The sequence below is a fragment of the Vulpes vulpes genome, chromosome 11, assembly GCF_048418805.1.
Source record: "Vulpes vulpes isolate BD-2025 chromosome 11, VulVul3, whole genome shotgun sequence".
Lineage (NCBI taxonomy): Eukaryota > Metazoa > Chordata > Mammalia > Carnivora > Canidae > Vulpes > Vulpes vulpes.
Genome location: NC_132790.1, coordinates 65,356,593 through 65,383,391, shown reverse-complemented (window position 1 = coordinate 65,383,391; position 26,799 = coordinate 65,356,593). Strand labels below are relative to the sequence as shown.

Genomic DNA, 26,799 nt, shown 5'->3' with positions numbered 1-26,799 from the left:
TCCATATATTTGGAGCCCTGGATTTCAAGACCCCAACCAACTAACCATCCAACCTACCAGTCAGCCAATCAAACAAATGGATTCAATAGCATCAAATAATCTATAATTTTGAAATGTCCTGGAATCAATTTTTGCTCTATACTTGGCTTTATAAAAACTTAGCGAAGGAGGGAAATATATACATTATTGTTTTATCATTATAAAATTGGAATGACTGGATCCCAAAGATCATCCTCTGTAGAATGAGAGGAGGGTTCTGAATATTATTTATTCATGTGAAACTGAAATTGGAGAACTTTGTTACCTCGAGGTTGGAAACAGTAAGCCATTAAGTGTGCTGAGGGCCTCTAAGGTTTCTTTGCCCTGTGCGGGTTGTAAGCACAAACTGTGATGGGGACTCTTGGGCCATGTGAAGGCTGTGGGGATATGAGATAGGTTGTCTGTTTCCCACCAATAAAGAAGAAAGACTGAGAAATGTCATTTGGACTCACTAGTGTGAGTCTCTTTATTTAGCATCTTTCCTGTATTCTCTGGTGTCTGTGAGTTGGATCATCCATACACTCACTCTGCTTGGTTATGAACATGGCTTTCTGGAAAACAGCTTACGTCTTATTTCTGCATCTTATTTCTTCACCTCCTATCCGTGTTCTTGAACAATATACATAAACTCTCTGAGCCTCCCTTTCTGATATGTAAAATGTACTTCATTTTACATTTACATTTTTTCATTCATTCATTCATTCATTCATTCATTCATTTCACCCAATAAGTATGTCTTGAGCACTATAAGATGTCAGTAACTGTTCTAAATACAGTAATTCAGAAGGGTACACAAAAGAAAAATATTTGACATTCTACAAGACTGGGGAAACAACAAAAATGAAACCAAACAAATAGGAAAATATAAAATAATATCAAATAGTCCATATAAAATAATTTAAGCCAAAATAAAACATAGAGATACAAAGGTGAGCATGGCAGAATGAGAGTCTGAAAGTCAAGGACAGGAAAGTTCTCTTAAGAGAGAGCATTTAGGCTGAGATCCAGATGGTGAGAAGGAACCAGGATGAGAGTCTCTTGGTGGGGTTGGATAGGGAATCCTGGCAAAGGCAGGCAGAGATCTAAGATGGGGCTGAGTTTGACACATCTAGGAAACAGAAAAAAGGGAAAATTGCTATTTAATAGAGGAAAGAAAAGAGATGTAACAGATAATAATATCTAGGAATCAAATGTGCCTGCAGCTCAAAGAGATTGATTAAAAGTGATAATAGGGGTGAAGGCATGTGAGTGGCTCAGTTGGTTAAGCATCTGCCTTCAACTTGGGTCATGATCTCTGGGTCCTGAGAGCACTGCTCTGGTTCCCTGCTCAGAGGGGAAGGGAGCCTGCTTCTCCCTCTCCCTCTGCCTGCCACTTTTCCTGCTTGTGCTCTTTCTCTCTCTGTCAAATAAATAAATAAAATCTTAAAAAAAAAAGTGATAATGAATTCCAGTGGCATTTAGTGGTAGGAGTTTTCTCCATCTGAACATACTATACTTATTGATTCCTCTTTTATCTCAGTTTTAATGTTTTTAATTTAATTTGCTTCCATTTCTTCACCAAAACTCTTTTGAAACAATCTATGGTTAAAAGACAGATTCAGGTTATGATGTCAACCGGAGGTAGACAGATAATCTAAGTGACAAGTAATTCCCAGACTGGTGTAAAAGAAACCTTTTTTTTTTCTCCCCCTTGCATTTTTCCTAAAACACACAGCCTCCAGGATAATTTTGTTCCTTGAGTGTTGATAGTTTTATGGCATAGCCATCAGCATGCTGGCTACAGACAGAATTTCACCCTAAATGATTCAACTGAAGAGACTAGAGTGAAGCAGGATTTACAAACGTGTGGATAGAGTGAAGGGAACTGACAAAGGATGTTGAGATACCCAGAGATATCAGCAGAAGGAAGCTTTTACCACCCCGAAACAGCTGAAGGTGGGTGGAAGAGTGTTCTCAGAGCCAGTGAGCCCCAGAGCCTTGGAGGCAGGGGCTGGCTGGAATAGCTGGAGACAGGGAAGGATGCAATCCTAGCCAGAGAGGCAGTGCCGAAGCCCGGAGAGAATAAGGAGGAACCAGCCAGACTCCTCTACTCTTACCAGGTCTCAAGTGACTGAAGCCAATGAAGAACCATCAGATAAAAAAGCTAAGAGGACACAGTTCACAGATGGATCACTTCTTTGAGGCATAGAGCAAGAGAAATCATAGACGGGTAACAGAAAACATCAGAAAATGCATGGGCAAACTGACAACTTTCTTTCCCCTTGACCTTACAATTAAAAAAAGGAAAGAAAAATTGTGCAAAGTTAATAATAGCTAAGCATCTGCTACTTTACCTTAGCATTGTCAATTGATACAGGATGGTAGGAATGATGGCAAACTGGTTCTGTTTAAAGAAAGCAACTGTTCAACTGTTGAAATTCAAGTCATGGTTGCTATGATGACATCCCTTCTAAAACCAAATGTGTGGGTTTTTTAAAACAATAAATATATGTTGTTTTTCAACATCAGTTCTTTAGTTAACTGACACCAACTGGGTGTCCAGCAGTTTGATTCCATTCTAACACTATGTGGAATTATCCACAGACCCCGTAGGTTTAAGGGCTCAGTCCCAGAAGACTGTTCGCACTTCAGACAGCAGCCCCAAATGATAGGAGCTCCCCACATTGCTACCAAGCCAGCTACAAATTCAGGGGTTCTCTTGACCCCCTCAGGTTTGCTGATTCACTAGAACAACCAGCAGAACTCATGAAAACAATTTACTTATGTTTACTTGTATATCACAAAGGACACAACTCAAAGAGATATAAAGGGCAAGATATGGGGTATAAGGAGTAGCTCAGAGCTTCCCTGTCCTCCCTGGGAGAACCATCCTCCCAGCAAATCCATATGTTCACCAACCCGGAAGCTCTCTGAACTCATAAACTCAGGTATGGCCAAAAGGGCCTTATTATAAATAACAGAGGACATTCCTTTCACTCAGGATATAACACGGCTTTAGGAGTTCTGTGTTAGAAACCAGGGACAAAGATTAAATCCATTTTTATTGTACCATGGTTGCTGTGCAGAAAACATGGATCAGAGCATATCATCTTTCAAGAGGAATCAGGAATCCAATCCACTTCATGTGAAGTCTCCCACTCTTTAAATGTTGACAATTATTTCAGATTCCCCAAAACCTTTTTGTAGTCCAAACAAAACTTTCTACCTAAAGGCTGAATTCAGCCCATGATTTCTAGTTTGGGCAAACAGCTCCAGAACAGTGGTTTTCAACCCTGGCTGCCCACTGGAATCACCTGAGTAGCTTTGAAAAGTATGTGCCTAGACTTCATGCCAAAGCAGTTAAATTAGAATCTCCTGGGCTGTGGCCCAGACATTGGTATTTTTAAAAATAGTTTCCTAATAATTGTAATGTACAGTCATTTTAAAATAAACATTTTACTTTGGAATAAGTTTAATTTAGAAGAAAAGTTACAAAGGTAATAAAGAGTTCCCATATACACCACGCCCATTTCCCCCCCCCCATTATTAACATCTTACATTACCTTGGTGTATATATCAAAATTAAGAAACTGACATTGATACATTACTATTAGCTAAACTCCAGACTTTGTTTGGATTTCACCAGCTTTTCCACTGATATGCTTTCTCTGTTCCAAAATCCAATGCAGAGTACCATTTTTGTACTTAGTTGTTATGTTTCATCAATCTGTTATGGTTTATGACAATTTCTCAGACTTTCCTTGTTTTTCCTGAGTAGCACTAGCCAAGTATCCCAGGGAATGTCTCCAGTTCTGATGTTTTGTCTGATGTTTTTCTCATGATAGGATCCATATGATGTATAGGTTTTAGGAAAGAATACCGTAGAGGTTAAGTGCCCTTTCAGTCACATCAGATGAAGGTATATCTCCATTTTTGCAAACAACTGCTCCAGGTAACAGAGACTGAACAAAATTGAAGTAGCACAATCTGTCAGCATCAGAACACATTAAAGTAGATGGGTACAGGGAATCAGGAGGGATGATGGAGGCTAGCAATGGAACTCCATCCCTTCCAGGTAAGCCATCTGAACTGAGAGTCAAGAGACAAAGGCTCTCTTCCAGGTTCATCCATTGACTAGTCTCTAGGGAAAGCAACTAGTGTTAGTTTCTTCATCTGTATAATTTAGAAGATATCTGAAGCTATTTCTAGTTCTAAAATTTTGTAATTCTAAAACTCTGAAGTAGGTTTTAGTTAGTCAAATATTGTCCACAATTTTGTTTCCTAAGAGGAATGTGTTATACTGCTGAATAAGACACTTCCCAAATGTCTGGGTTTGGGAAAAAAAAAAAAAAAAGATGGCAGAGAGGCAGCTCTGCTGCATTATTTGGCATTTATAACACTTGTATCCTAAGAATGTTGAGCATCTGGCAGGTGGAAAACAAATTGTAAAGACTAAGAAGAAAATTCAGCTCATTCACTAATCTTTGTACCTGGGACTCAACTGTTGTTCTTTCCATTATGATAGATTAAGAAGTAAATGATGGAATTTATTTTTTAAATCTCGGAAGGAGGGCACATTTTAGTACTTTTAAAAAACTATTAATGTTGACTCTTTGCATAACTCTAGCTGGATTTAGATGGAAGACTGGCTTACAGTGTTGGATATTCTAAGTTGCCAATAATTTGTACAAAGCCCATGATTGCAAAACCACAAAAATTTCACAATAGCGGAAACCTCTAATTAACCGACATAAATGGCAGGGTGGATTTGTTTTAAATATATGGTTAATAATGCTTTTTGCTTTAAGATCATAAACTGAGAGATTTTTCTATTGAACTGAGATAAGTAGGCTGCAGAAGGTTTTGCAAAATTCTTTTCCACTTTTGTGTGTTAAGTCTGACCCAGAACATTCTACTAATATTGGATCAAACTCTCCTCTGATGTAACTTGCCTGTGGGAATTGTATTGGCTGTGAAACTGGCTCCCCTTAGTAACTGGTTAAAAAAAAAGTTTTTTTTTTTTTCAATCACAATTCTGTGGTTTGTTTTGAATGACTGAAGCCAGGTTCCTAGGCTCTGAGACAAGAAAGAATGTCAAATGGGACCTTTAATGTGTATTTATATTTAAACATCAGACCTAACAGAAAACCCCGAAGCTTTATACAATGATTGGAGCCTTGTAAGAACCTAATTAATGTATCTTCGGGTGAATGGTTGGCCTGGCACGCGAGCTGTCCCGAGGTACTCGAGGGGGTTCAGGTACCGCCTGGGAAGAATAGATGCGGTTGTAGTGATTCAGTGGCCCGTCTGAAAGGGACATGTAAAGGCAGCTTTGTCTGGCGTGCCGCCTTTTCAGACTCACTTGATAATGCTAGTGTCAGTTTCAACTGAAGCGTGGGCCAGATTGCAGATAGCTTCAGCTGGCATTTCAAAGCAGTTAATTGTGAAACTTGAGAAGAGAATGGGCGCATTCTTCCTAAGGTGGCTATTCAAATGCACTATCTTCCCCCCTAGAGCTCCAGTCTCACTTTTGTTCCGTTTCCACATAAAATGCACGAGGAACCGAGCCTTTCCCTTGGTAGCTCCTATATTGCTGCCTTTGCTGGGACTGCTTTGCCTTGTTAAAATGTGCCCCGTGTATTAAAATGAAATTGTCACTGCTGGGTGGTGCAGCATAACATGGTTTGACACTAAGCGCCAGCAGCTACAGAAAACAGACTTTTATTGCATTTATTCTTTCAGAGAGGAGAGTCTCTAAAGGCTCACTGCAGACATTCACTTAGTTAAATCTGAATGAAGCCAAAGTGAACAATCTATGCTGCTGTCTTTGTGTTACTAGAAACAGCCCCCATCCGGCTAGATGCGGCTGTAAAATAGCCTTAAGAAAAGATGATCACACTTAGAATCCAAAAGGGAAGACTTGAGGGCTTTCAATCCAGAGCAAAAATATTTTAGGTGGGTAGAGTAGGTGAGCCACCTGATTTCCTACTCTAGCTTCTTCTGTATTTCCTGAAACACATTATTTAGAATCAACAAGTACGTGCACACACCCCAATCTAGTTTTAGTCTTCATTTAGAATTCCATGTCATTTTAAGACAAAGAGAAAGGATTTGATTTGTAGGACTCCTGCAAGCAAGCTTTAGATTCTTAACTGCCTTTTATCCAGATGAGTATCCAGAGAGAGATTGAACAAGGAGGGTGCTCTGGGGCCTAAGCTTTTCATTCTGTGGCTTTCCTAGAATAAAAATTCCATAAAGTAACATCTGTAGTAATTAAGGGCTTACATTTCCTCTCCCATTCATGTCTCTGGTAGGAGGGAAGGTTATCGTCCCTAAGAGGCGATGGATAGTAGCTCCTGTGGGAAGACAGAAAGAACAGAATTAGAATTCTTTTGTTCCTAGAAATGCAAGTTTCCTACTTCAAAAAAAAATAATAATAACAGGTTGAAAGACTTACTGTCTAAGATTACATATAAAGAAAAACTTGAAGGAGTTAGGAAAATTGTATTAAGCTATTGCTAAATATTCAGAATAGAGAAAGATTCATCTTGCCTTTCTAGCCCAAATATCTTCTGATTTGGAGGAACTTGTGAATAAGCAGCAAGCAAAATGCTCTTTGCTTTTATTTTTTATTTGTTAAAATTGTACGTTATAGCTTAAAGAGGTTTGGTGGTTGTTTTTCTTCCCACGTTTGGGTATAAAATTGATTACTTTTTTATATGTTCTTCAAAATAACACCAATGTGGATCCTTTGGGCCATTTGATAAAAGAATAATAACCGATTCATTTCCTATACCTTCTTGGCATAGCAGGACAAGCAACATAATTTGTGGGACACACCCCCCCCCCCCCCATTGAAAGATAAAAATGCAGGATTCCTTGTTAGAAAATCATTCAAGATTTCAAGATGCTGCCAGCAGAGTTTTAAACCAAGTAAAGGCGTATTCTCAGTTTGTGGCTCTGTCGTTCTGTGCTGGTCTTATGCCAGGGAAGTCAGTTTTGCTTGGTAGGTAGAGATTTGCCATTTATACGTGTAGCTATAGAGCAAAATGTGCCTCCATCCCATGCCTCATAGGAATATACATCAGAAAAGACTTCTTTTTTGGGATGCCTGGGTGGCTCAGTGGTTGAGCAGCTGCCTTCCACTCAGAGTGTGATCCCAAGAACTCCCTACAGGGAGCTCACTTCTCCCTCTGCCTCTGTCTCTGTGTCTTTCATGAATAAATAAATAAAATATTTTTTTAAAAAGACTTCTTTTGTTTTTATGTAATTGAGTCATCAAATAATGACAACCCCTCCCTCCCCCGAACATGCTCCTGATACCATCTAGAATTTCTTAACCTGAAGAGTTACCCCAGCTGCTGTGAACCTTCCACTCAGGCACAGTGTTCTGCTTATCTCACCCTATCTAAAAGGACACTGGGCCAGGCCAGCCCCCTGCCTGAATGACTTCTCTAAGGGCCCTTCTGATCTCCTGTGCCCACTTCTCAGTGTTTCCCTGGATTCTGAAATTCCTCTCACATTTGAATGTCTGTAGCTGTAATAAATGTGTAACTTACTTGGCGTCTGTTTACATATTTTCCCCTTATCTTATTTCCTGTACATGTAATATACTCCTGAAAACACTCTTAAAATTCAGGTGTAAGGAGGTTTTATAACTTGAATTAAACTGCTTCATTCCAAGAAAACTCATATTAATAACACAGCAGAAAATCCAAAATTATACTTTGCCTTTTAGACAAATTTCACACATTTCATACACATTCTTTCATATGCGTGTGAGCTGTTTTTTAAATTTGTATTTGCCTCTGGTGTACTGTTTGGGGCACTTAATTTCTTTTAATCAGAATCAGCCCTTTAATTTTTATCTTCCCCATCCAATGTTATAAAATAATAAAGCCCTGCTATAGTTAATTATTTAGAAAATGTTGCCAATTCTGGTCTACTTAGGATAAGGCAACACTGCCAATAGTGGCATTATGATGGTATAGTTCAAAATGTTGATTCATTAGCTTGCAAGTGAGATGCCAAAATCTGGCGCAAGAAACCTAGTTTAGGAATATGGATTCCTAGTATGAAAAAAATAGAGGATTTCCAAAACTCAAAGTTAAGAAAGTTCAGGACTTGAGGTTTATATATTTATGTTTTTCCCTCACATTTGAGACCTCAAATAATTCTCTTTTGTGCCTCCACCCAGTGGGTTTTCAATAAAAGTGTCAAGATGCTGATGATAACATTATTCTACTAATCATGGCTTTAGACTGCAAGCGGTGGAAATACACCACATCTCCTCAGCGCGTTTTGTGGAGTCCCTTAGCACAATAGCTTACTGGTTACAGTTCGGCTTTGGTGTTAGACAAGCCTTAGTTAAAATCTCAACTCTGCCACTTATTGCCAAGGTCATTTGTCTATGTAAGCCTCGGAGTCCTGGATGTGAAGAGCAAAAAGACCTCCATTTCAGGTTTGCTAATTCAGACATTCAACAAATATTTGTAGATCACCTTCAATTACCAGACATTGTTTTGTGGATTAAAAAAGATAATGCCTCAGTATACTTCTGGGAGAGGAATCAGCACAGGTCCATCCACATAGGCAACTTTCAATGCAATAAATAATACTCTTAGCAATGGTGAGTTTGTGATATTCTAATCATGGTGGTCACGGCAATCTTTGATAATTCTTGTAGAATGCTCAACTCAAGCTTTTCCATGGCTTTCCCATTTTCATTTTCCTTTTATTTACTTTTTGCAAATATGTACAACTTTATTAAAATATATGATCCCTTGTTTACCTCGTTTTCCAGAATGGAGTCTACTGAAAAATGTGAAGTGGTAATTCAACATTTTAATGGAAAATATCTGAAAACACCACCAGGCATCCCAGGTAAGAGATACCATTAAGCAATTATTCATTTGTTCATTTGTGTCTAGGCTTATTGCTATTATTAGAACGAGTATATGATAAAGCCCTTGGTTGGTCACTGGGAATGAAAAAGTTGCTTTTATAATTGTGTGTTTTTTAACAGTATACAGCAACTCATCTTTCTCAAAACTACCAAAGGTTTCTTTATGATCCTTCCTTGGCCCTTCTTTTGAATCTCTGTTGCTGATTGCTTGAAATGAATTGGAAGAAATACATTGCAAATAGTTTAAAATGTACTTCAAGTGAAGGAAGTCCTGACTCCTGTCATTAATGTTGGTATCTTGATTTCTGCCTTTATACTATATCTAAACAGTGATAAGTCACAGTGAAGTACACTAATTGATGCCAATTTCCAAACATTTTTTACCAGTCCATCACAAAAAGGGTACAGGAAGAGAGAGTAAGGATTTAGAATTTTTGTTTTTGCATTTAGAAACTTGACATTGCTATGAAATCTGAAGGCATGATTTCATATTTTTAAAAAATATATCAGTTACTGACATATGGATTTTTTTAAACTGTCCACTCATCAGAGATAATTTGAGAAGCACCAATCTTGACTGTCCCAGGACATTTCACATTTCCCAACGCAAAATCCTTAAGCTTTCCTAGATATCATAAGATGATAAAAGTTTATGCTACTAAAAATAACATTCACCATAAAGAATTGAATAAATCACATGCATTTGGGGCTTAAGCTAGCAATGCTTTAACTTGCTGTTAATTTGGTAGTAGTGCATACAGCAAGTATTTAATATTAAGTGAATAAATTTAAAATATATTTTATGCATACACACAAATATTAGAGATTAAATGAAGTGCTAAAAAGGAAGACTTAAAATGAGGGGATAAAGAAATATCTGACTAAGGCATATTGGTTTATTGGTTGCTCTTTCATTTTTGGTGATTCTCAGGGGAAACATCTGACTTCTTAAGTCTTATAATATTTTCCTTTTTATTTTTTTATTTTTTTATTATTATTATTTTTTTATAATAGTCACACAGAGAGAGAGAGGCAGAGACATAGGCAGAGGGAGAAGCAGGCTCCATGCACTGGGAGCCCGATGTGGGATTTGATCCCGGGTCTCCAGGATCGTGCCCTGGGCCAAAGGCAGGCGCTAAACCACTGCACCACCCAGGGATCCCTCCTTTTGATTTTTTTAAGCTGGGCTCCTATAGTGTTTGCTGTGTAATGTGTCTGCTATTTAAAACACATGGTTAGAGAGTTCAGGGGTTGCATATTTCAGTTCCTTAAAATGTACTGAGGCTACATAAAAGAGGAAATCTGAACAAAAAGAGAAATAATAATGTAGAGGGGTCAGGGTCCTTTTAGGTAGGACTCGACTTGGTTCATTTGGGGAAGGTATCGGGAAAGGAGAAAGGTCTTTCAGACACTCACTTAGATGATCTGCAAAATCCAAAGTAGCATCTTCTGGTTAATCAGAGTACACACACAATGATGCCTGTGCCTCGATTTGGTTAGCTTCCATGCGTAACATTCCCTTGAGAACCAACTACATTATGATCCAATTGGAGACATATGGTGTTGTTAAGAGAAGAGTTAGCAGTTTTCATCTCAGCATGTAAGCTGCCCTTGCATTTTAGGAGAAATACTTTTTCTTTTCTTTTAGCATAAAAGACACTTTAAGACACTTCACTCAGTCCTATCATTGAATAGAGGGGTTGCATTGTTAGAGAATTCTCCCCTTATTTATCCCATTTTATCCAACAGATGGCTATCTGTATAGAAGGCAAACTAGGTGTGAATTAGATGGCTCTATAAAAAAATAAGAATGAGAAAATTATGTAGAAATTATTATTGGTTCAAGTTTTAATACATCTCAGGGTTTTGTTTTTGTTGTTGTTGTTGTTGTTTTTGTTGTTTTTTTAGCTTTCTTCATTTTCAGAAAAGACATTGAAATCCTTCTTGACTTGATTGATTTGCAATTGTATTATTTGGTTTTCCCCATAGAACATAGCTGACTAATACAATTTAATGCTAAAGACAAAGAAAGTCACTACAAATCCCCAAATGTCTAGGCATCCTTCCTGAATACACAGGCTGTGATATCAACCTGTCTAATATCATAGCTACACCCAATGGAAACATTGTGAATAGCAAGAACTTGGTTATGAGTTTCTTACTCACTTTTGTCTCATGGGAAAACAAGAGGTAAAATAATTATGCTCAGTTATAAAATTCTTAAGCGATATAAGTTTATGCTTCTGAGATTTGCACTAATGTAATAGAATTAAATATACAATTTTGATCATCATTACTTAAATTTGCTTATTTATGCATTGAAAGTCAGAGGTTAATAAAAGTTTCAAATATTAACAGGAGATATTTCATCTTTAGTATTTAAGTTTGATATGGAATAAAATAGGATATAATGCAAAATGAGGGTATTTTAGTAGGTCCAGTAGTAAAAGTCCCTCATTGGGTTCATTCATGGTCAGAATGTGAACAATCAAATATGACTACATGCTGTTTGCCTTTATTGGTCCTCACTGCTTGTTTGTTGTAGATAATTGAAATGTTATTTTCAAAAACTCATATCTTAATCCAATTTTTTATTTTAACTTGAAGGCTTCAAGTGGGATGTTATTAAAGGCCCTGATATCAAATTGAAAGGGATTCCTTCGATATTTTCAAAAGAAATGACCAAATTCCTAGCCTTTTCAATCTTACTGTAGCTTTAGACCCACCTACAACTAATATAGAATTCAAAAAATTATAAAAATCTCAATGTTCTGCATTATCAAGATTTGGCATCTTTGAATTCAAAAATTTGTGGTTTTAGGAAACTCATTGATTATTTCAATGCAACGCCATAAGGTCGTGTAATTGATGCACCACAGTTCCAGTAATGACCTGAGATTCTCACACCCTGAGATAGCTGTAGAAAAGATTGCATGTTAAGTCAATCACCTTCTTATACTAGACCCCTGCTTTTATCTTATGCTAAACAAGTAGAGAACAATTGGTACCACATTTGCATTCTTTACTTCTCCATTTAGGGATGATGTGGGGGAACTGTGCACGTGTCACTGGGTAGATACAGTGCGATTTTGGTTTCTGTCCTTCATAAAGGAGGTGCAAAGTTAATTATTTTCCTGAGATGATCATCTAGTTTCCAAATTCCCTACAGTGCTATTTCTATACAAGAATAAGAAGAAAATCCAATTCAACCCAAAACTTTGGCATTACTCTGAATTTCAAATTTTAAAAACATTGTAATTTAAGATATTTGCAAAGACATGTAACATTGACCACATTTCTGTTGCCACTTCCGTTTTGATTTGTCATTCTAACAACAATTTTTTCACTAAATATGATTCATGTGGTATTTAGTTTTGATTCCTGCTGACAGATTATGTGAGTTGGAAGGACATTTCGTAGATATCTTCTTTTGGTTCACACTTTCTCTCTCTGGGCTCCTCCTTTTTGTTCATAAAAATCTAATTTTAATGAATACATCATGGGTCATTAATGTGTATTAGAGCCTCCAGAACTAGTTCTGCTCACTTTGAATTATAATGTTGTCCCCAGATTTTGGTTACCTGGATCAATGAAGCTAAATATACATGCTAAAAAATCAAGTTATTTGAATTCTGGTATATGTGTACAGGATCAGGCAGCTATGTTGCTACTAGCAGGTGGGGAAGAGAGGCCAGCGTCAATCATGTAGCCATCTGCAGAAAGCTATCATCTAGTATTTTCTTCCTCCCCTAGAGGGAAAAGAAAACACAGTGTTCCATAAATGTTGCATGTCCTACATATCGATCTTGATGTTTTCTGGACAAAATGAAGGATCATTAGTTGCTTGCCTGCCTAACCCCAGACATTTCTTTGTCCCATAATGAATTGCACAGCAACATTGTGCAGCCCCAAAGCGTTTCATTTTCAAACCTCTGGCAAAAGCAAAGGGTAAGTTCCTAGACACTTCAGGGATCTGTAGGGCATGAACTTGAAAGGTTCACTTCCAAAGAGCCCCTGGAGCAGAATGATGCACCATGTGGAAAAGGCTTCCACATATAAGGACATGTATTGATGAATGAAACATGCAGGCTAGTTTGTAGAAAAATAAATCAGATTTTGCTCTCAAACTAGACTTTGGCCTGTAAACATGTGTTCCTATTAGTGGAGCAGTCTTTCCAGAAGAAAATGGAATAACCCACTCTTAGGATGATTTTCTTACTCTTTTTTAAAATTTTCTTACTCTTTAGATAATTATATCTAATCCCAGTTGAACTTCCAGAAGTAGAGAAAGGTAGAGTAATAGCTCACCACATGTTGAAAAGCTTTTCATTTTAACAAATCTGTGATCAACAGAAATTTAGATGACTAAGAGAGTGACAGAGGAACCATATTTTTCTAATAAATAAAATAAAATTGTGTGCCTTATTGATGCTTTGACATACAGTCTGTCTATTGTGTGTTTATGTAAAAAAAAGTATATGATTGTGGATATATATCTCATGGGGGTATGTGAGGAAAAATATGTAAAGTCTGATAATTCTTTAAACAACATGAAAAGAAATGTTGTTTGTTTAAATTTAAAAGTTTTCACAGAGTAAAATATCACAGTGTCCTTAAATGAAATTTATATTCAATTAATGACATGGTACAAAATTATGAATATTTGTCAATAGTATACACATTTTTATCAGTAGAAAATGTTGCAATCTCTCACAATCAGGGATTCCTTGATTCCTTAAGATTCATGAGGAATCTTACTTAATCTTAGACATCCCATGGTTTTCTCTGAAGTTCTAATCTTCACAGGAGAAACCAGTCTATTAAGTCCACAAATGTAACAAATGTAGTAGTTGAGCAAAAGGCAACAAGTATAAAAATATTAGCAAATATATGTTCTTATGGTTTTATTTGGTTGAAGCATTGCCTAATTCTGAGGTTTTCATCTTTGGGAAAACTAAAACATCATGTGCATAAGAAACTCTGTAAACACTATGATCCCCAACTGAGTGTCAGTGTCTATTTCTCATTCATAAGAGGGTTTTTGTAATATCTAGGAGCACTTTCTGTGAAAAAAGTGCTCTTATTATTAATGTTAGCGGTGCTTTCTTGATTATTTCTAGGTATCAAATACATAGTTATTTCATGTTGAAACACTGTTGGAATATTATTAGTGAACCTCACAGAAGAGCCTGACAATTTCATAGTCAATAGAGTCTTAGAATCTATAAGAATTCTCTGAATGTGGACTAGGTCAGTCATTTCTCAACCTTCGTATGGAGCCATATTTGATACTGTGAAAGTACGAGTTGGTTACTGATTAGATTGGGGAGAAAGGAGATAAAGATGATTACATTTCTAAATCTGGAAAATGAGAAGCCTGATAGAGTAGGTACAGGGCTTCCAAATCTTTGGAAGATTGGGAGGTTAGAAATGATTGGAATGGGTTATGTGCCCCATGCTACATCCCCTCTTCCTGCCTGATTACAGCTACAGATAAAGTTGGCAGCCTCTGTTCACCCTGGAAGCATCCATATCAAGCATATACTGAGTCTCTTGACTTTTCTACCTCAGGGCAAAATCTATAAAAGTTCACTTAACCCAGCATAGGTTTTCTGCAAACATTGGGAGAGTTATCACTTCTTGGGACAATCCTCAATTCACGGAATATTGAAGTCAATGGATAAAATTGATCCTCTCATTCTTTGGAGAGACAATTCTGTGTCACATTCTACAAGATTCCGTAGGGGATTGTCTACAGTGGTAAAAAAATGCTGAGTGAGGCACCTTTTATTGGTTTTTCCTTCTTCCTGCCTTTGTTTTCCCTTTCTGTAATACCTGCTTCCCAGTTAACTACCTTGTCCCAAGCTCTGATTTGAGGAAACTCAAATTAAGGTAGGTGTTCCCGGAATTGTGATGGGAAACTATGTTTTGATTTAAAGCTTCTGTCCATAAAGGAAAATAGACCCAGCTAAAATGGCAAAGTGAATTTCACAGACCAAATGTATTGTTTTTGTGAACTTTTTTTAGCAGCAGAACTTATGAACCACATATTTGGGATGATGAAGAGGAATATTAGTGATAGTAGACACATGATAGTCAGAGTTAATTTAGCAAGAGAAATGTGGAAGAAGATAAGGACAAAATTGCCACCAGAGACATGGCTGACTTAGAACAACTGATGACAGGTGGATGGTTGTTGAATTTGGGGAGGGAATGGAAAACTAGAAAATAGTCATAATGACGGCAAAGTGAAGGTGGGATGCAAATAGAGAAAATTCTGACCACAGAGAAAGGGACTTGTGAGGTTTTGATCCCAGATTAATGTGAAGTGGTGGACATTGATAAGGAGGCCCAATGTGTGAATGGTTGTAGTTGGCCTAAGAGAAATGGAGATGATCTTTAGCTAGACAATTGGAGACTTCAGATTAGAATGTTGGAAGTTTTCAGCAAAATTGGAGATTTTTCTTACTTAATCTTAGACATCCCATGGTTTTCTCTGAAGTTCTAATCTTCACAGGAGCAGATGGGAAAGGTAGGCAGTGCTGAAGTAATTTTTTTATTTGATTTTGAGTTTTCTAAGCCAGGGTTTGTTTCTGTTGTTTTTGTTTTTTCCATTTTTGCTGCTTCAAGAGCTATTGCTCCACTTAGGGTAGATTCTTAGTAGATGTTCTTTGGAGTCTATGTATACTTCCATGAATTGAATTAACTTTGTGCTTGTATGTGTTTTAATGAACTTCCTGAGGGTATATGGTTGATACACAACTGTGCATCAACAAACTTGGAGGAAAACATTGAGGCAAAATCTTCAAATCTTTTCTTAATTGTTAGCAAAGATTATCTGAAACACATGTATATAGCTAAATAAACAGAGAGAACACTAAATATTCACAAGAAAAGAAAATTTACTTTGAGAAGGATTCTAGGTTTTTTTGTTTGTTTGTTTTTTGTTTTGACAAGTCTTTTTTTTTCCCTCCCAGACTGCTTTGCAAGGTGTTATCCTGGCACTCTAAATCTTATTTGTCTAAAGAACTCATTTTTGGGGCAGCCCTGGTGGCCCTGCGGTTTAGCGCTGCCTTCAGCATGATCCTGGGGTCTTGGGATCTGGTCCCACGTCGGGCTCCCTGCGTGGAGCCTGCTTCTTCCCCTGCCTGTGTCTCTGCCTCTCTCTTTCTCTCCCTCTCTCTGTGTGTCTGTCATGAATAAATAAATAAAATCTTTAAAAAAAATAAAGAACTCATTTTTGGACAGTGCAATGAGGAATTCTGTGTTCTGACATAGCAAGTGGTCCTGCCTAACTTATATTGAAATTAGGCCTTGGTTGGAACTTTCTGCCACTGAATCTAGTTAAGCCCTGTTACCATGCTATCCTTTTGCTTCCTTTTTCTTTTTGCTCGTCTTCACATTTAAAAAAGTGAATATCCTGAAAATAAATAGAAGAAAAAAGCATATTCTATGTTTTCATCCCTTTGGCATAATGTTGCTTTTCCCCTACCTACAGGAAGTACTACAATGGCTCATAATTTCTACTATATTTAGAAAATCTATAGCATTTAATCAGTATGATATATATGGTCAGTATGCTTTAATGGCCATGTATTTCCTATAATTATGTATAAACACCAATGAGTAATAGTGAATTTGTCTGAAGTTGCCACTTGGCTCCAGAATCTGATTTTTTAAAAGCACTTGTAATTGTGTGGAATAGAGAGGAAGGATGAAGAGATTTTCTAACCATCTCCAAAATCACAAATCATCTCCATCTATCTAAAATAATCCATTCAGGTCTTCAGAAATTTCTGCATTGAAGATTTCACAGTAAAAACTTACAAAATAAATTATAAAACCTTAATTTTATTTCTAATATGATGTTGGGCTTTGCCTTCTGTCAGCACCACTAATGAGTAGTTAAGCCATTTAGTGTCTGTCCAAATGAGTTCTATTAGCCAGCAAAAAGGGTTGAGTGGCCTAAGGCCAATTAAGACACAAGCCATAGAAACCAAGTGCTGAATAATTAAGTGCATTTCTAAATCTAGAATCTCATTTAATAGGATTGATTTTAAAAAAGCGTTTTAACCAAATTTTGGATAAATGGATGGTATCCTGAATCAAATGCTTGCCTCTCTGTTCCAGTAACCACTAAGAAGCCTACCATGCGCATAACTCATTATTTATGTTCTAATTTTTAGAATGAATAGTCTGCAAAATTTAAGAAAATATTTTAAGAGGAATGTAAATGAAAACACTCATTAGGCAAGCTCTAAACCAGCCATCATTTGTTTATCTTATAACTGTTTCCTCTGATTTCTTACCTTTTTAAGCCTGTGAATGATGAATTAATTCATTTATTATTGTTTTAGTTATTTTTCAGTACAGAAAAAAAAATCCTTCATAGGAACTTGGTATGCTTATGATCTTTTTTTAGACTTTATATATTTCAAAGGTACATTCATCCCATTAGATTATAGATATTTTTAGGAAAGGACTTTGATGTTTATCTTTCCCTTTACCCTTAAACAATTAACCTATAAACTCTTTCAGTGCAAGGATTGCATCTTGCTATTGATGTTTCAAGCGTCTAACCAATGCCGATCACAGAAGACCACTAATAATTATTTGTTAAATAAGTAAATAACTGCTTGTGGGAGACAGAATAATGTTCCCTCTCCCAAATATCTCTGTTTATTTCCCATTATCTGTTACTATGTTAGATTCTGTGGCAAAAAAGAATTAAGGATGCATTTGGAATTTTTTTTTTATTAATTAATTTTTATTGGTGTTCAATTTACCAACATACAGAAAAACACCCAGTGCTCATCCCGTCAAGTGTCCACCTCAGTGCCCGTCACCCATTCCCCTCCAACACCCGCCCTCCTCCCCTTCCACCACCCCTAGTTCGTTTCCCCGAGTTAGGAGTCTTTATGTTCTGCATTTGGAATTAAGTTTGCTGATAAACTGACCATAAAGCAGGGAAATTATTCTGGATTATCTAGGAGGGCCCCATATAATCACAAGGGTCCTTAAAAGTTGAAGTGAGTAGGGTGCCTTCGTAGCTCAGTTAGTTAAATGTCTGCCTTGTGCTCAGGTTCTGATCCCAGGATCCTGGGATAGAGCCCTACACTGGGCTTCCTTCTCAGGGGGGAATATGCTTCTCCCTCTGCGCACCCCCCCCCCCCGTTTGTGCGTGTTCTCTCTCTCTCTCTCTCTCTCTCTCTCTCTCTCAAATAAATAAATAAAATCTTTTAAAAAACGTGGAAGCAAGGGCAGGAGAAGAGATCAGAAGCAATACAATAAGAGAAGGTTACCTGGGGGGTGGTGTAGTGGTTGAGCGTTTGCCTTTGGTTCAGGTCCTGATCCTGGGGTCCTGGGATTGAGTCCCCTATCAGGGTCCTTGCAGGGACCCTGCTTTTCCCTCTGCCTATGTCTCTGCCTTGCTCTGTGTGTCTCTCGTGAATAAGTAAAAAAAAACTTAAGTGTGTGTGTGTATATATATATATATATATATATATATATATATATATATATAAAGAACTTGGCCCACTATTGCTGGCCTTGAAAATGGAGGAATATGGGCAGCCTCTGGAAGCTGTTCTCCCCTAAGCTCCCTAATTCCTTCCTAAGAATTAGATTCTCCCCTAAGGTTTCTGTAAAGGATCTCAGCCCTGTTGACATCATGATTTTAGCCCAGTGGGATCTGTGTAGTACTTCTGACCTACAAAACTGTAAGATAGTCAATTTGTGGGTTTTTTTTTAATGCCCCTAAGTTTTTTGTTCATTTGTTAGCAACAACAGAAAACTACTACGCGAATACAGAACTTTTTAAAACTGAATATCATCCACACTGTTTCTAAATTACATCACTAAACAGCCTCTGGAGGACTTAGGTTCTCCTATTTTTAATCTTCTATGTATCATTTGGGCTGCTTGTATGTTAAACAGGAAAAGAAACGATCTTATTAATTATTTTGACTTCGCAGTTTCTTCATACCTTCTGATAAGGTACAAAGAAATTGGGAAGTCTTCTAATAAAATAGAAGACTGTTGGACATCTTAAAAGAGAGGCTTTGGGGGTGGGTGCATAGATCTCAGAGCACATTACCTTTGACCCAAAGAAATCAAATATTAATTCAAACCATCTGGTTCCATAAACTATGCCAGAAAAATATACCAATTGTAAATCTAAATTCATGCAAGTGTGTATCTCTTAGGTCTTACCTTAATATTTGCTTTCAAAAGATCCTGTTATTGAAAGACTATTATGGCTTAGAAGAGATCATAGAGATTATATAGCTGATATCGGCTGTTAAGTATAGATGACTGTATCTAAAACGTTGTAAATTTTAGATGATTACATCTAAAACATAGATGATGTTCCTACTCCAACTGATTGCCCCCCAAAATAAAGATCCTGAAGCTGTTAATGGTTGAGTCCCATTGAGATGCAAGGAAAAATCTAGAGAATAACTGGATTCTTATTGTGGATTAACAAAGATATATAGATAATACTCATTATTTAAACCACTAAAAAAACTTCAGGGAATTTACAAAAATGTATTTCTCAGCCAAAGGTGTATTGCAAACCTGTAGCAAGATGAGGAAGCTGTAAATGTGAAAACAGTCTTTTCCTCTTAAACTGAGAGTGGGACTTATTTGGGGCTAGAAATTTTATTAAACAATTGTACTAATTGAGTCACCGAAATAACCTAAAGTAAATAGTGTCAACAATTTAAGTTGATTTCTATCTGTTTGTTGTTAGAGCAGGTATTAGCACTCCCAGGGTGCTTGCCAAAAGTCCTTCTACCAGCACCCCACTCTTATTCTTGGTGGAGTGCCTTCTGATTGTGGGAGCCTGTTTGACTATGTGCAGTGAGAGTCAGAAGTGCCTAGGAAGTTACATCTTCCTGGATAGGCAGCCTTTAAGCAATGCCCGACTGGTGTTGGAGTATCTATACCCCAGTTCCTTTGCTCCTGATGAGAACACCAGAATATGACCTAACTACCAAAGCTTCCCTGACTTTCTGGAAGATAGGCACACTAAACACACTATAAGTAAGGAAACAGTTATTGATAAGTAACAGGCTTCTTTGGAAAAAGCATAGACAGTTTGGCAGTTTGGATAAGACACTTGCAAGGGTAGATAGAATTGCAGTCAGAGGTCCTGTGAGTGAGTGGACCACTGGTTGTTAGCATTATTTCACTAATCATAATGTCTTGATAAAGGTCCATTCAAAAGAATCAAAATTGTACCACTGTATAAGATAGTGGGGGCTTAATACAATAGTTCTTAAAATATAAAAACATTAAAGCCAAACATTGACACTAACCTATTTTATGTGCAATCACTTTAAGATGGCATGGTTGGTTTGAACCAAATTGTGGTCCAGAGACCTACAGGGTTCCTGAGATCCTTTCCAGTGGTCTACAAGATCAAAATATTTTCATTATCCTGACACAGTATTTGCCTTTTTCACTCTAATTCTCTCATAAATGTAGAGTTTCCCAGAAGCTACATGATGTGTGATATGGCAGCAGATTGAATACAGAAGCAAACATGAAAGTCCAGCTGTCTTTTATTAAACCTGAAATTACAAAAATTTGCAAAATATGAAACAAGGCCATTCTTGTCTTTCTTAATTTTGTTTTTGAATTTTTTTCAATAAAAGTGTGTCAGTTATCATATGATACATTTATTATTGCATTTTTAAAATAAGTTTTTAAAATGGTAAATATCAATAGATATAACCTGTGTGAACAGAAGCTCTATGGGGTCTTCAATAGTTTTTAAAAGTGTGAAGAGTTTCTGAGTTAAAAACAGACAAGCAAACCAACACAAGAACTTTGAATGCCACTGATGTAGAGCAGAATTTCAGCATCAAGCCCTTTTATTTTCTCAGGACTAGAAGAATTAAGGAAGATAGCTAGGATAAAAATGAAGTTTAAAATATCCTCTCATCTTTCTGGTCTTATTTTGAAAACCTAAATGTGTTCTAGAAAGTTACTTTAAGTGGAGGAATTAAAAAATAAATTACTATATACTAGTTACACTGTTTTTTGAACACAGGCATGCAGTTACCTTAAACTCTAGTGAATGTTTTGTTTTTTCAAATACAGAAACAGTGGTTATTCTCCTGAACATTTCCATTTTCATTCTGTTAGCAAATACTATGTAGAATATAGTTTGACAGAATATGTGAATGTTTTATTGGAACTGTGTATATACACAGCATGTGTATTATGCCAAGGTTGTGGGAATGGGACTGTAATTTATGAGTGGAATGTGAATCTTCCAGAATTTAGGAATATCTATAAGCCACAGGGCTAAATACATATATGACATGAGAGCTCTTATAAGAGCTATTATGGGGCACATGATGATATGAGCACTAGGTGTTATACAATATGTTGGTAAATTGAATTTAGATAATTTTTTTAAAATAAAAAATAAATTTAAAACAAGAGCTATTCTGGGGGTATGTGGGTGACTCAATTGGTTAAATGCCACACTCTTGATTTCAGCTCCACCCATGATTTCAAGGTCATGAGATCGAGCCTCACATGGTCTTAGCACTGGGCATGGAGCATGCTTAATTAAGATTTTATCTCTCTCTCTCCCTTTGCCCCTCCCCATCCTGCTCAACATGTATGTGCTCTTCCTAAGAAAAAAATAAAAATAAAAAATAAGAGCTATTCTGTGTCACTTATTTGGTCACTGCTAATTTCCTAGCACTCATCATAGAGCTGGACTGCACCATAGAGTTCTAATCACCATGTGGGATGCATCTCAAATAGAGGCTTCCAGGTTTGCTAGGTGCAGTAAATAATAATACTAATATAATAAGAGTTATTATGATATTGCAAATACTAACATGTAACTAATTCAACACTGTGTATGATTAGTGTTCACAGGAAATGTTTAATTTTTTTTTCAGAAATGGTAAAGTCTCCAATTGTGCAGTCCAAAAATCATAATTTCTTTAAGCTTATTCCCTCTCTTAACCTAATATGAAAGATCTCGGAAAAGCATTCTCTAGGGATGCCTGAGTAGCTCAGTCAGTTATGCATCTGCCTTCTGCTCAGGTCATGCTCCTGTGGTCATGGGGTCAAGCCCAGCATCTGTCTCTGTTCAATGGGGAGTCTGCTTCTCCCTCTACCCCTGCTTGCGCTCTCTCTCTCTCTCTGAATTAAATAATAAAAAAATCTCTTAAGAAAGAAAAAGGAAAGAAAAGAACAGTATTGTCTAGTCATCCTTGATATCCATGTAGTAGATGAAAAAAATTAAGATAAAATTTCTCCTCTAATTTGTTTTGAAAGACATAGCTTAATATTTGTTTACATCCCTTGACAACCTCTTCATTTCTCTCATCTCAAGCAAAGTGTTTTTACATCTTTGCTGCATCTATACAATGTTAAAGAGCAACATCCATCCAGCTAATGCTATGCTTTCTATGAGAGCCTCATGCCTGGGATACTCTCTTCCCTTTGAATTTAACTGGTGAGAGAACATACCATTGAGAATACCATCTTCTCCTTTGGAGGCAGATAGATCTTGGTTTGAGTTTGGCTCTGTCTCTTAGCCTGTTGAGCTTGGGCAAGTTATTTAGCCTTTTGTCAGGTTCCTCATGGAACCTAATGTTTCCATTTGATGTTTGGTAGTGCCTCCTTTACAAAAGTGTTACCAGAATTAACTTTTGTACAGCTTTACAGGAGTTCTGGTGGGAAGTGGTACATATCACCACTATTAGTAGCATCTCTTAGCATCATGAGAATTAATTCATCAACATCTACCCTCTAGGCTGGAAATAGAATTTAACTGTAGAAGTCTATGAACTACAATCATCTATGGGCATTATCTGGTACATGGACCATATAAGGTAAACCTCTGTTTTTACTAGGTGAAGACCACCCTCCAGTCTCAAACCATTTGCTGACAGCTGCCATGTTTTGATCTTGAATGGTGTTCAACTAACTAAAAATATCCAGGTTGGAGCTCAACAGTTTTTTGGGATGATTGGAAAGAGTATAGTATAGCAACAGATAAATATTTACCTAAAATTTGTTCTCGTGACACCCAGGTTCATAAACACCTGTCACACTGCTAGTAGGACCAAGACAGCCATGTTGATGCAGAGGGTCTTTAGGTAAAACAGCTGTAAAAATATGTGTAATCACAAACCTCTTACAATTATTTTTTGGTTTACCTTTATACCTCCAGTTCACAGACCCCAGAATTTCCTCTTTTCCCAAAGAAATCCTGCTAAAAAGTAAATACATTTTTATGCAGCTTTTCCTGATTTCTATTCCCCTTACCCCTCCTGCCCCTGCTCTTAATTCCCAGGGCATCATATTAAATTGTTTTCTCCTACAGTGGGTGTCCATTTGTGATATGTAGTCTCTTATGGCAATTGCTGTATACTTACCTTATCCCACTGGATGGCAGAATTATGCTTTTTTTTATCCCTGTGTCTCTTCTAATGCCTGGCATTTGAACATAGGAGATGCTTTATATAGACACACTGAATTGAATTTTAAAAAAAGTTGATCTCATTATTCCAGTGTGATTTTTTAATACTGTCCTAATTCTCTCTTAATAAGGCATTCGATTAGTAAATGCTTATAAAGTGAATGCAGAAACTGTCAACTACGATGATTCCATCATAGAAATATTTTTTAATATCTTCCTCTCTGTAAATTTTAAAATATTTAAATCTCAAAAGCTTTTTTGGGATGGAAGATAGTGTTCAAAAGCACAAAAATCCTCTTCTTTCTCATAAAGATTAAATTCTCTTTCCATTCTACCTATTATTTTCCGTTGCCCCTTCTCTAGAATTAAAAACAAAACAAAAAAATAGTAATCGCCTATAGTAATTAAAAGAAACAAACAGAATATAAAATAAATGTGTTGGAACACCAAGCATCTTGTTGGTTGTTACAATGAACTCTACAGCTAGCAATTAGCCTTTTTTTTTCTAATTGAAATCATTTCAGAGGGGCGCCTGGATGGCTTAGTTGGTTAAGCATCTGCCTTCACCTCAGGTTCTGATTCCTGGATCCTGGGATCCAGTCCTACATTAGACTCCCTGCTTGGTGGGGATCCTGCTTCTCCCTCTCCCTCTGCTGCTCTCCTTGCTTGTGTTCTCTCTCTCTCCCTCTCAAAAAAAAAAAAAAATCTTTAAGAAAAAGTAAAATCATTTGTGAAATCAGTTCTAGTTTTTTAAAAGTTTCTCTTTTCTAAAACTTCCTGCTGGAGGCTGGGTGCCCATGCCATCAACAGAATGGATTAATTAACCTTTATATTGATTTGAATTGTCTTTCGAATAAATATTTATACCTGTTTTCCCTGAAGGCTTAATGAGGTCCTTTATCAATAGCACCAAGAGCTTCTTCCCTTGACCTTTGTCATCCATCCGTTCAGAAAATTTTCATCAAGCTGTTTCGTTTATATTGTTAATCTCTTGCTGCCTTAGTCAGATTTGGCACAGAAGAGTATTCATCCTGGATTCTGTAGAATTATTTTACCCTATTTTGGCTTTTGCAGAGAAGATAATTCTGTCTTTGAGTTTCCTGTTTTAACTTCAGAATTTAAGCATTGCCAGTTTCTGCATATTTGTCTTTCTGCTTTTTGTCTGACTGTAGAATATATCTCTTCTTATTCTTTATATGTGATTATTTCAATTTCACTTTTGACACCAAAATCTCCTAAAAGATACAGTTAGAAGAGGTGTTGGCTAATGCTATGGTGGTAATCATTTTGCAATAAACATGTATCAGATTTGCAATATGTGTATCAAATCAACACTTTGTATACCTTAAACTTCCACAACATTATATGTCAAGTATATCTCTATAAAGCGGGAGGGAACAAAAGATAGAGTTACAGCCAGAAAAGTGTCTTTGCTCCCCTGTCTGCACATTTTATCAATGAATATTTTTTAGTGTGGGGAGAAAAAGGATATTATTATATGCCAAACATGGTGCTTAGCATATTATGTATTTTTATATTTTATCCTCAAAGGGAAACCGCTGCTCCATTTTACAGATAAGGAGGCTGAGACTTAGGGAATTCAATTAAGTTGCTCAGACTCAGACATAGTAAGTGGGCTGCTCCCAGCATTTAGTTCTGCCAGTTACTAGATGTTTGACCCTGAGTGAATTACTTAACTCTTCTGTGGCTCAATTTCCTCATTAGTAAAATGGAAATAAGTATAGTTCCTTTCTGTACTATTGCTGTGAGATGGCTGTGGGTTAAATAAATTACACTGTATAGAGCTCTTGGAATGTTTCTAGTAAGTAATGGCTTTTTATTTAGGTTACACTTGTTTACTTATTTAGTTATACTAAACCATGTCTTTTCTAGTTTTCTTAGATGGAAGGGGTAATACTATAGTAGAAAAGACCAGCAAGAAATCCAGTAGCTCTTCCCCATGCATATTTTTCCCTCCATTCCTAAACTTGGAGGAGCAAGTTTCTTCCTTATTTGCAAAATAGAATGAGTGTTGATATTCTGCACTGGGTTGAATGTTTCATTTCTTTAGTCTATTCAAAGCCTTCTTCCTTAAGATTCAGTTGCTTACTTTACTACTTATTCTAGTTTTTACAAGAGTGGAAATATGTGGCTATCATCAGCAAACCATGCACTTGTTTTTTTATATTAGTGTTTGATAAGCAATTCTTTTGTCATAAAGCAAAAGTAACCTATTTATAGAAACTTCCTTTAGAGAAGCAATCTTTCTTCCAAAACTAAGTTGTAGAATTTTTTTTTCTGTTGTATATAAATTTTAAGAGCTAGGTCCAGAAGAAAAGGCACATTACTGAAAATCCTCAATGAGAAGAATTACAGACTCATTTCCCCGCCTTCTATATGATAATCTTTTCATTGGATGGACCAAAGGAGCCATGGAAACTAAGTGGAATTTGATCGTGTTTTTATTCCTTGCATTCCTGAGACAATGGAGAGAAAATGTGTTGCTATCACAACTGTTTTTTAGGCCAAAAAGTACTACTTACAAACACAATTATCATAGGTACCTAATTCAAAGGACTGGATAGAGTTCCTCCTGTGGTTACCAAGGGGCTGCAAATCTCAGTCATGAAAGAAAGTAGTATCTACTGGGGTGAAAACAATTCCAGCAACCCTAGATTAAGGCTAAAAAATCCCAAATCTTAATGACATGGTAGAAAATCCATATAGTTCAATGATTGAAGGCACAAAAAGGATTATATACTTTAGACCCTACTTTACCTTGTAGCAATTCAATACACTAGTAGACATTTGATTTTTTTTTTTCCTTCATTCATTAAGGAAACATTTTTAAATTGAGTGTAAACATAGAAATATGTTTTCAGGGATAAATGCACAGTAGAAGATGTGTCATAAAGAGACCAGGGACAGACGGTAAAATGAGGGAGTAGTCAATGTCACCCAGAGGAGAGGAATCAAGAAATATTCCAGAGGAGTGCCAGCTTTACTGAGATAAAAAGATAAGAATGAAAGATTTGCTCCAAAGCAGAACCAAGTGGATGCTTATGGAAATTTTGACCAATATACTTGCATTTAAATCAATCAGAGCTAAGTTATAGTGGTTAAAATCAGGTGGAGCTGACCAGACCAGATCCCAGTGAGCCCTTGGAATTGAATAGAAGTAGATGAAGCTGGTTTAGTCTGGTTGGGTGTGATTTTAAACTACTTGGGGTAAGTTCTATCCAGTTAGATTAAAAAAAAAAAATGAATGTGACGTAATCCTATTGTTGTAAAGAAATGCTTTCCATATTAAGGATAGTAAGCATTCATGTATAACCTTTCCCCCACAAGTTTTTTCCTACTTTACTGTTTAACTTTTACTTCCATTTTTAAAAATGATAGTTTATTTTTTATGGAATAA

The 26,799-nt window shown here is 36.6% G+C and overlaps 1 protein-coding gene across 25 annotated transcripts in view; it reads left to right on the top strand.

The window, feature by feature from the left end:
• The window catches only part of RBMS3 (RNA binding motif single stranded interacting protein 3), a 1,278,291-nt gene that overhangs the window by 1,035,662 nt on the left and 215,830 nt on the right, over positions 1-26,799 (top strand). For all 25 annotated transcript variants that reach the window (XM_072726630.1, XM_072726631.1, XM_072726632.1 and 22 more), the window contains one exon: positions 8,822-8,901. In XM_072726630.1, the coding sequence (XP_072582731.1) occupies positions 8,822-8,901 (80 nt within the window). The remainder of the gene's footprint in view (positions 1-8,821; positions 8,902-26,799) is intronic.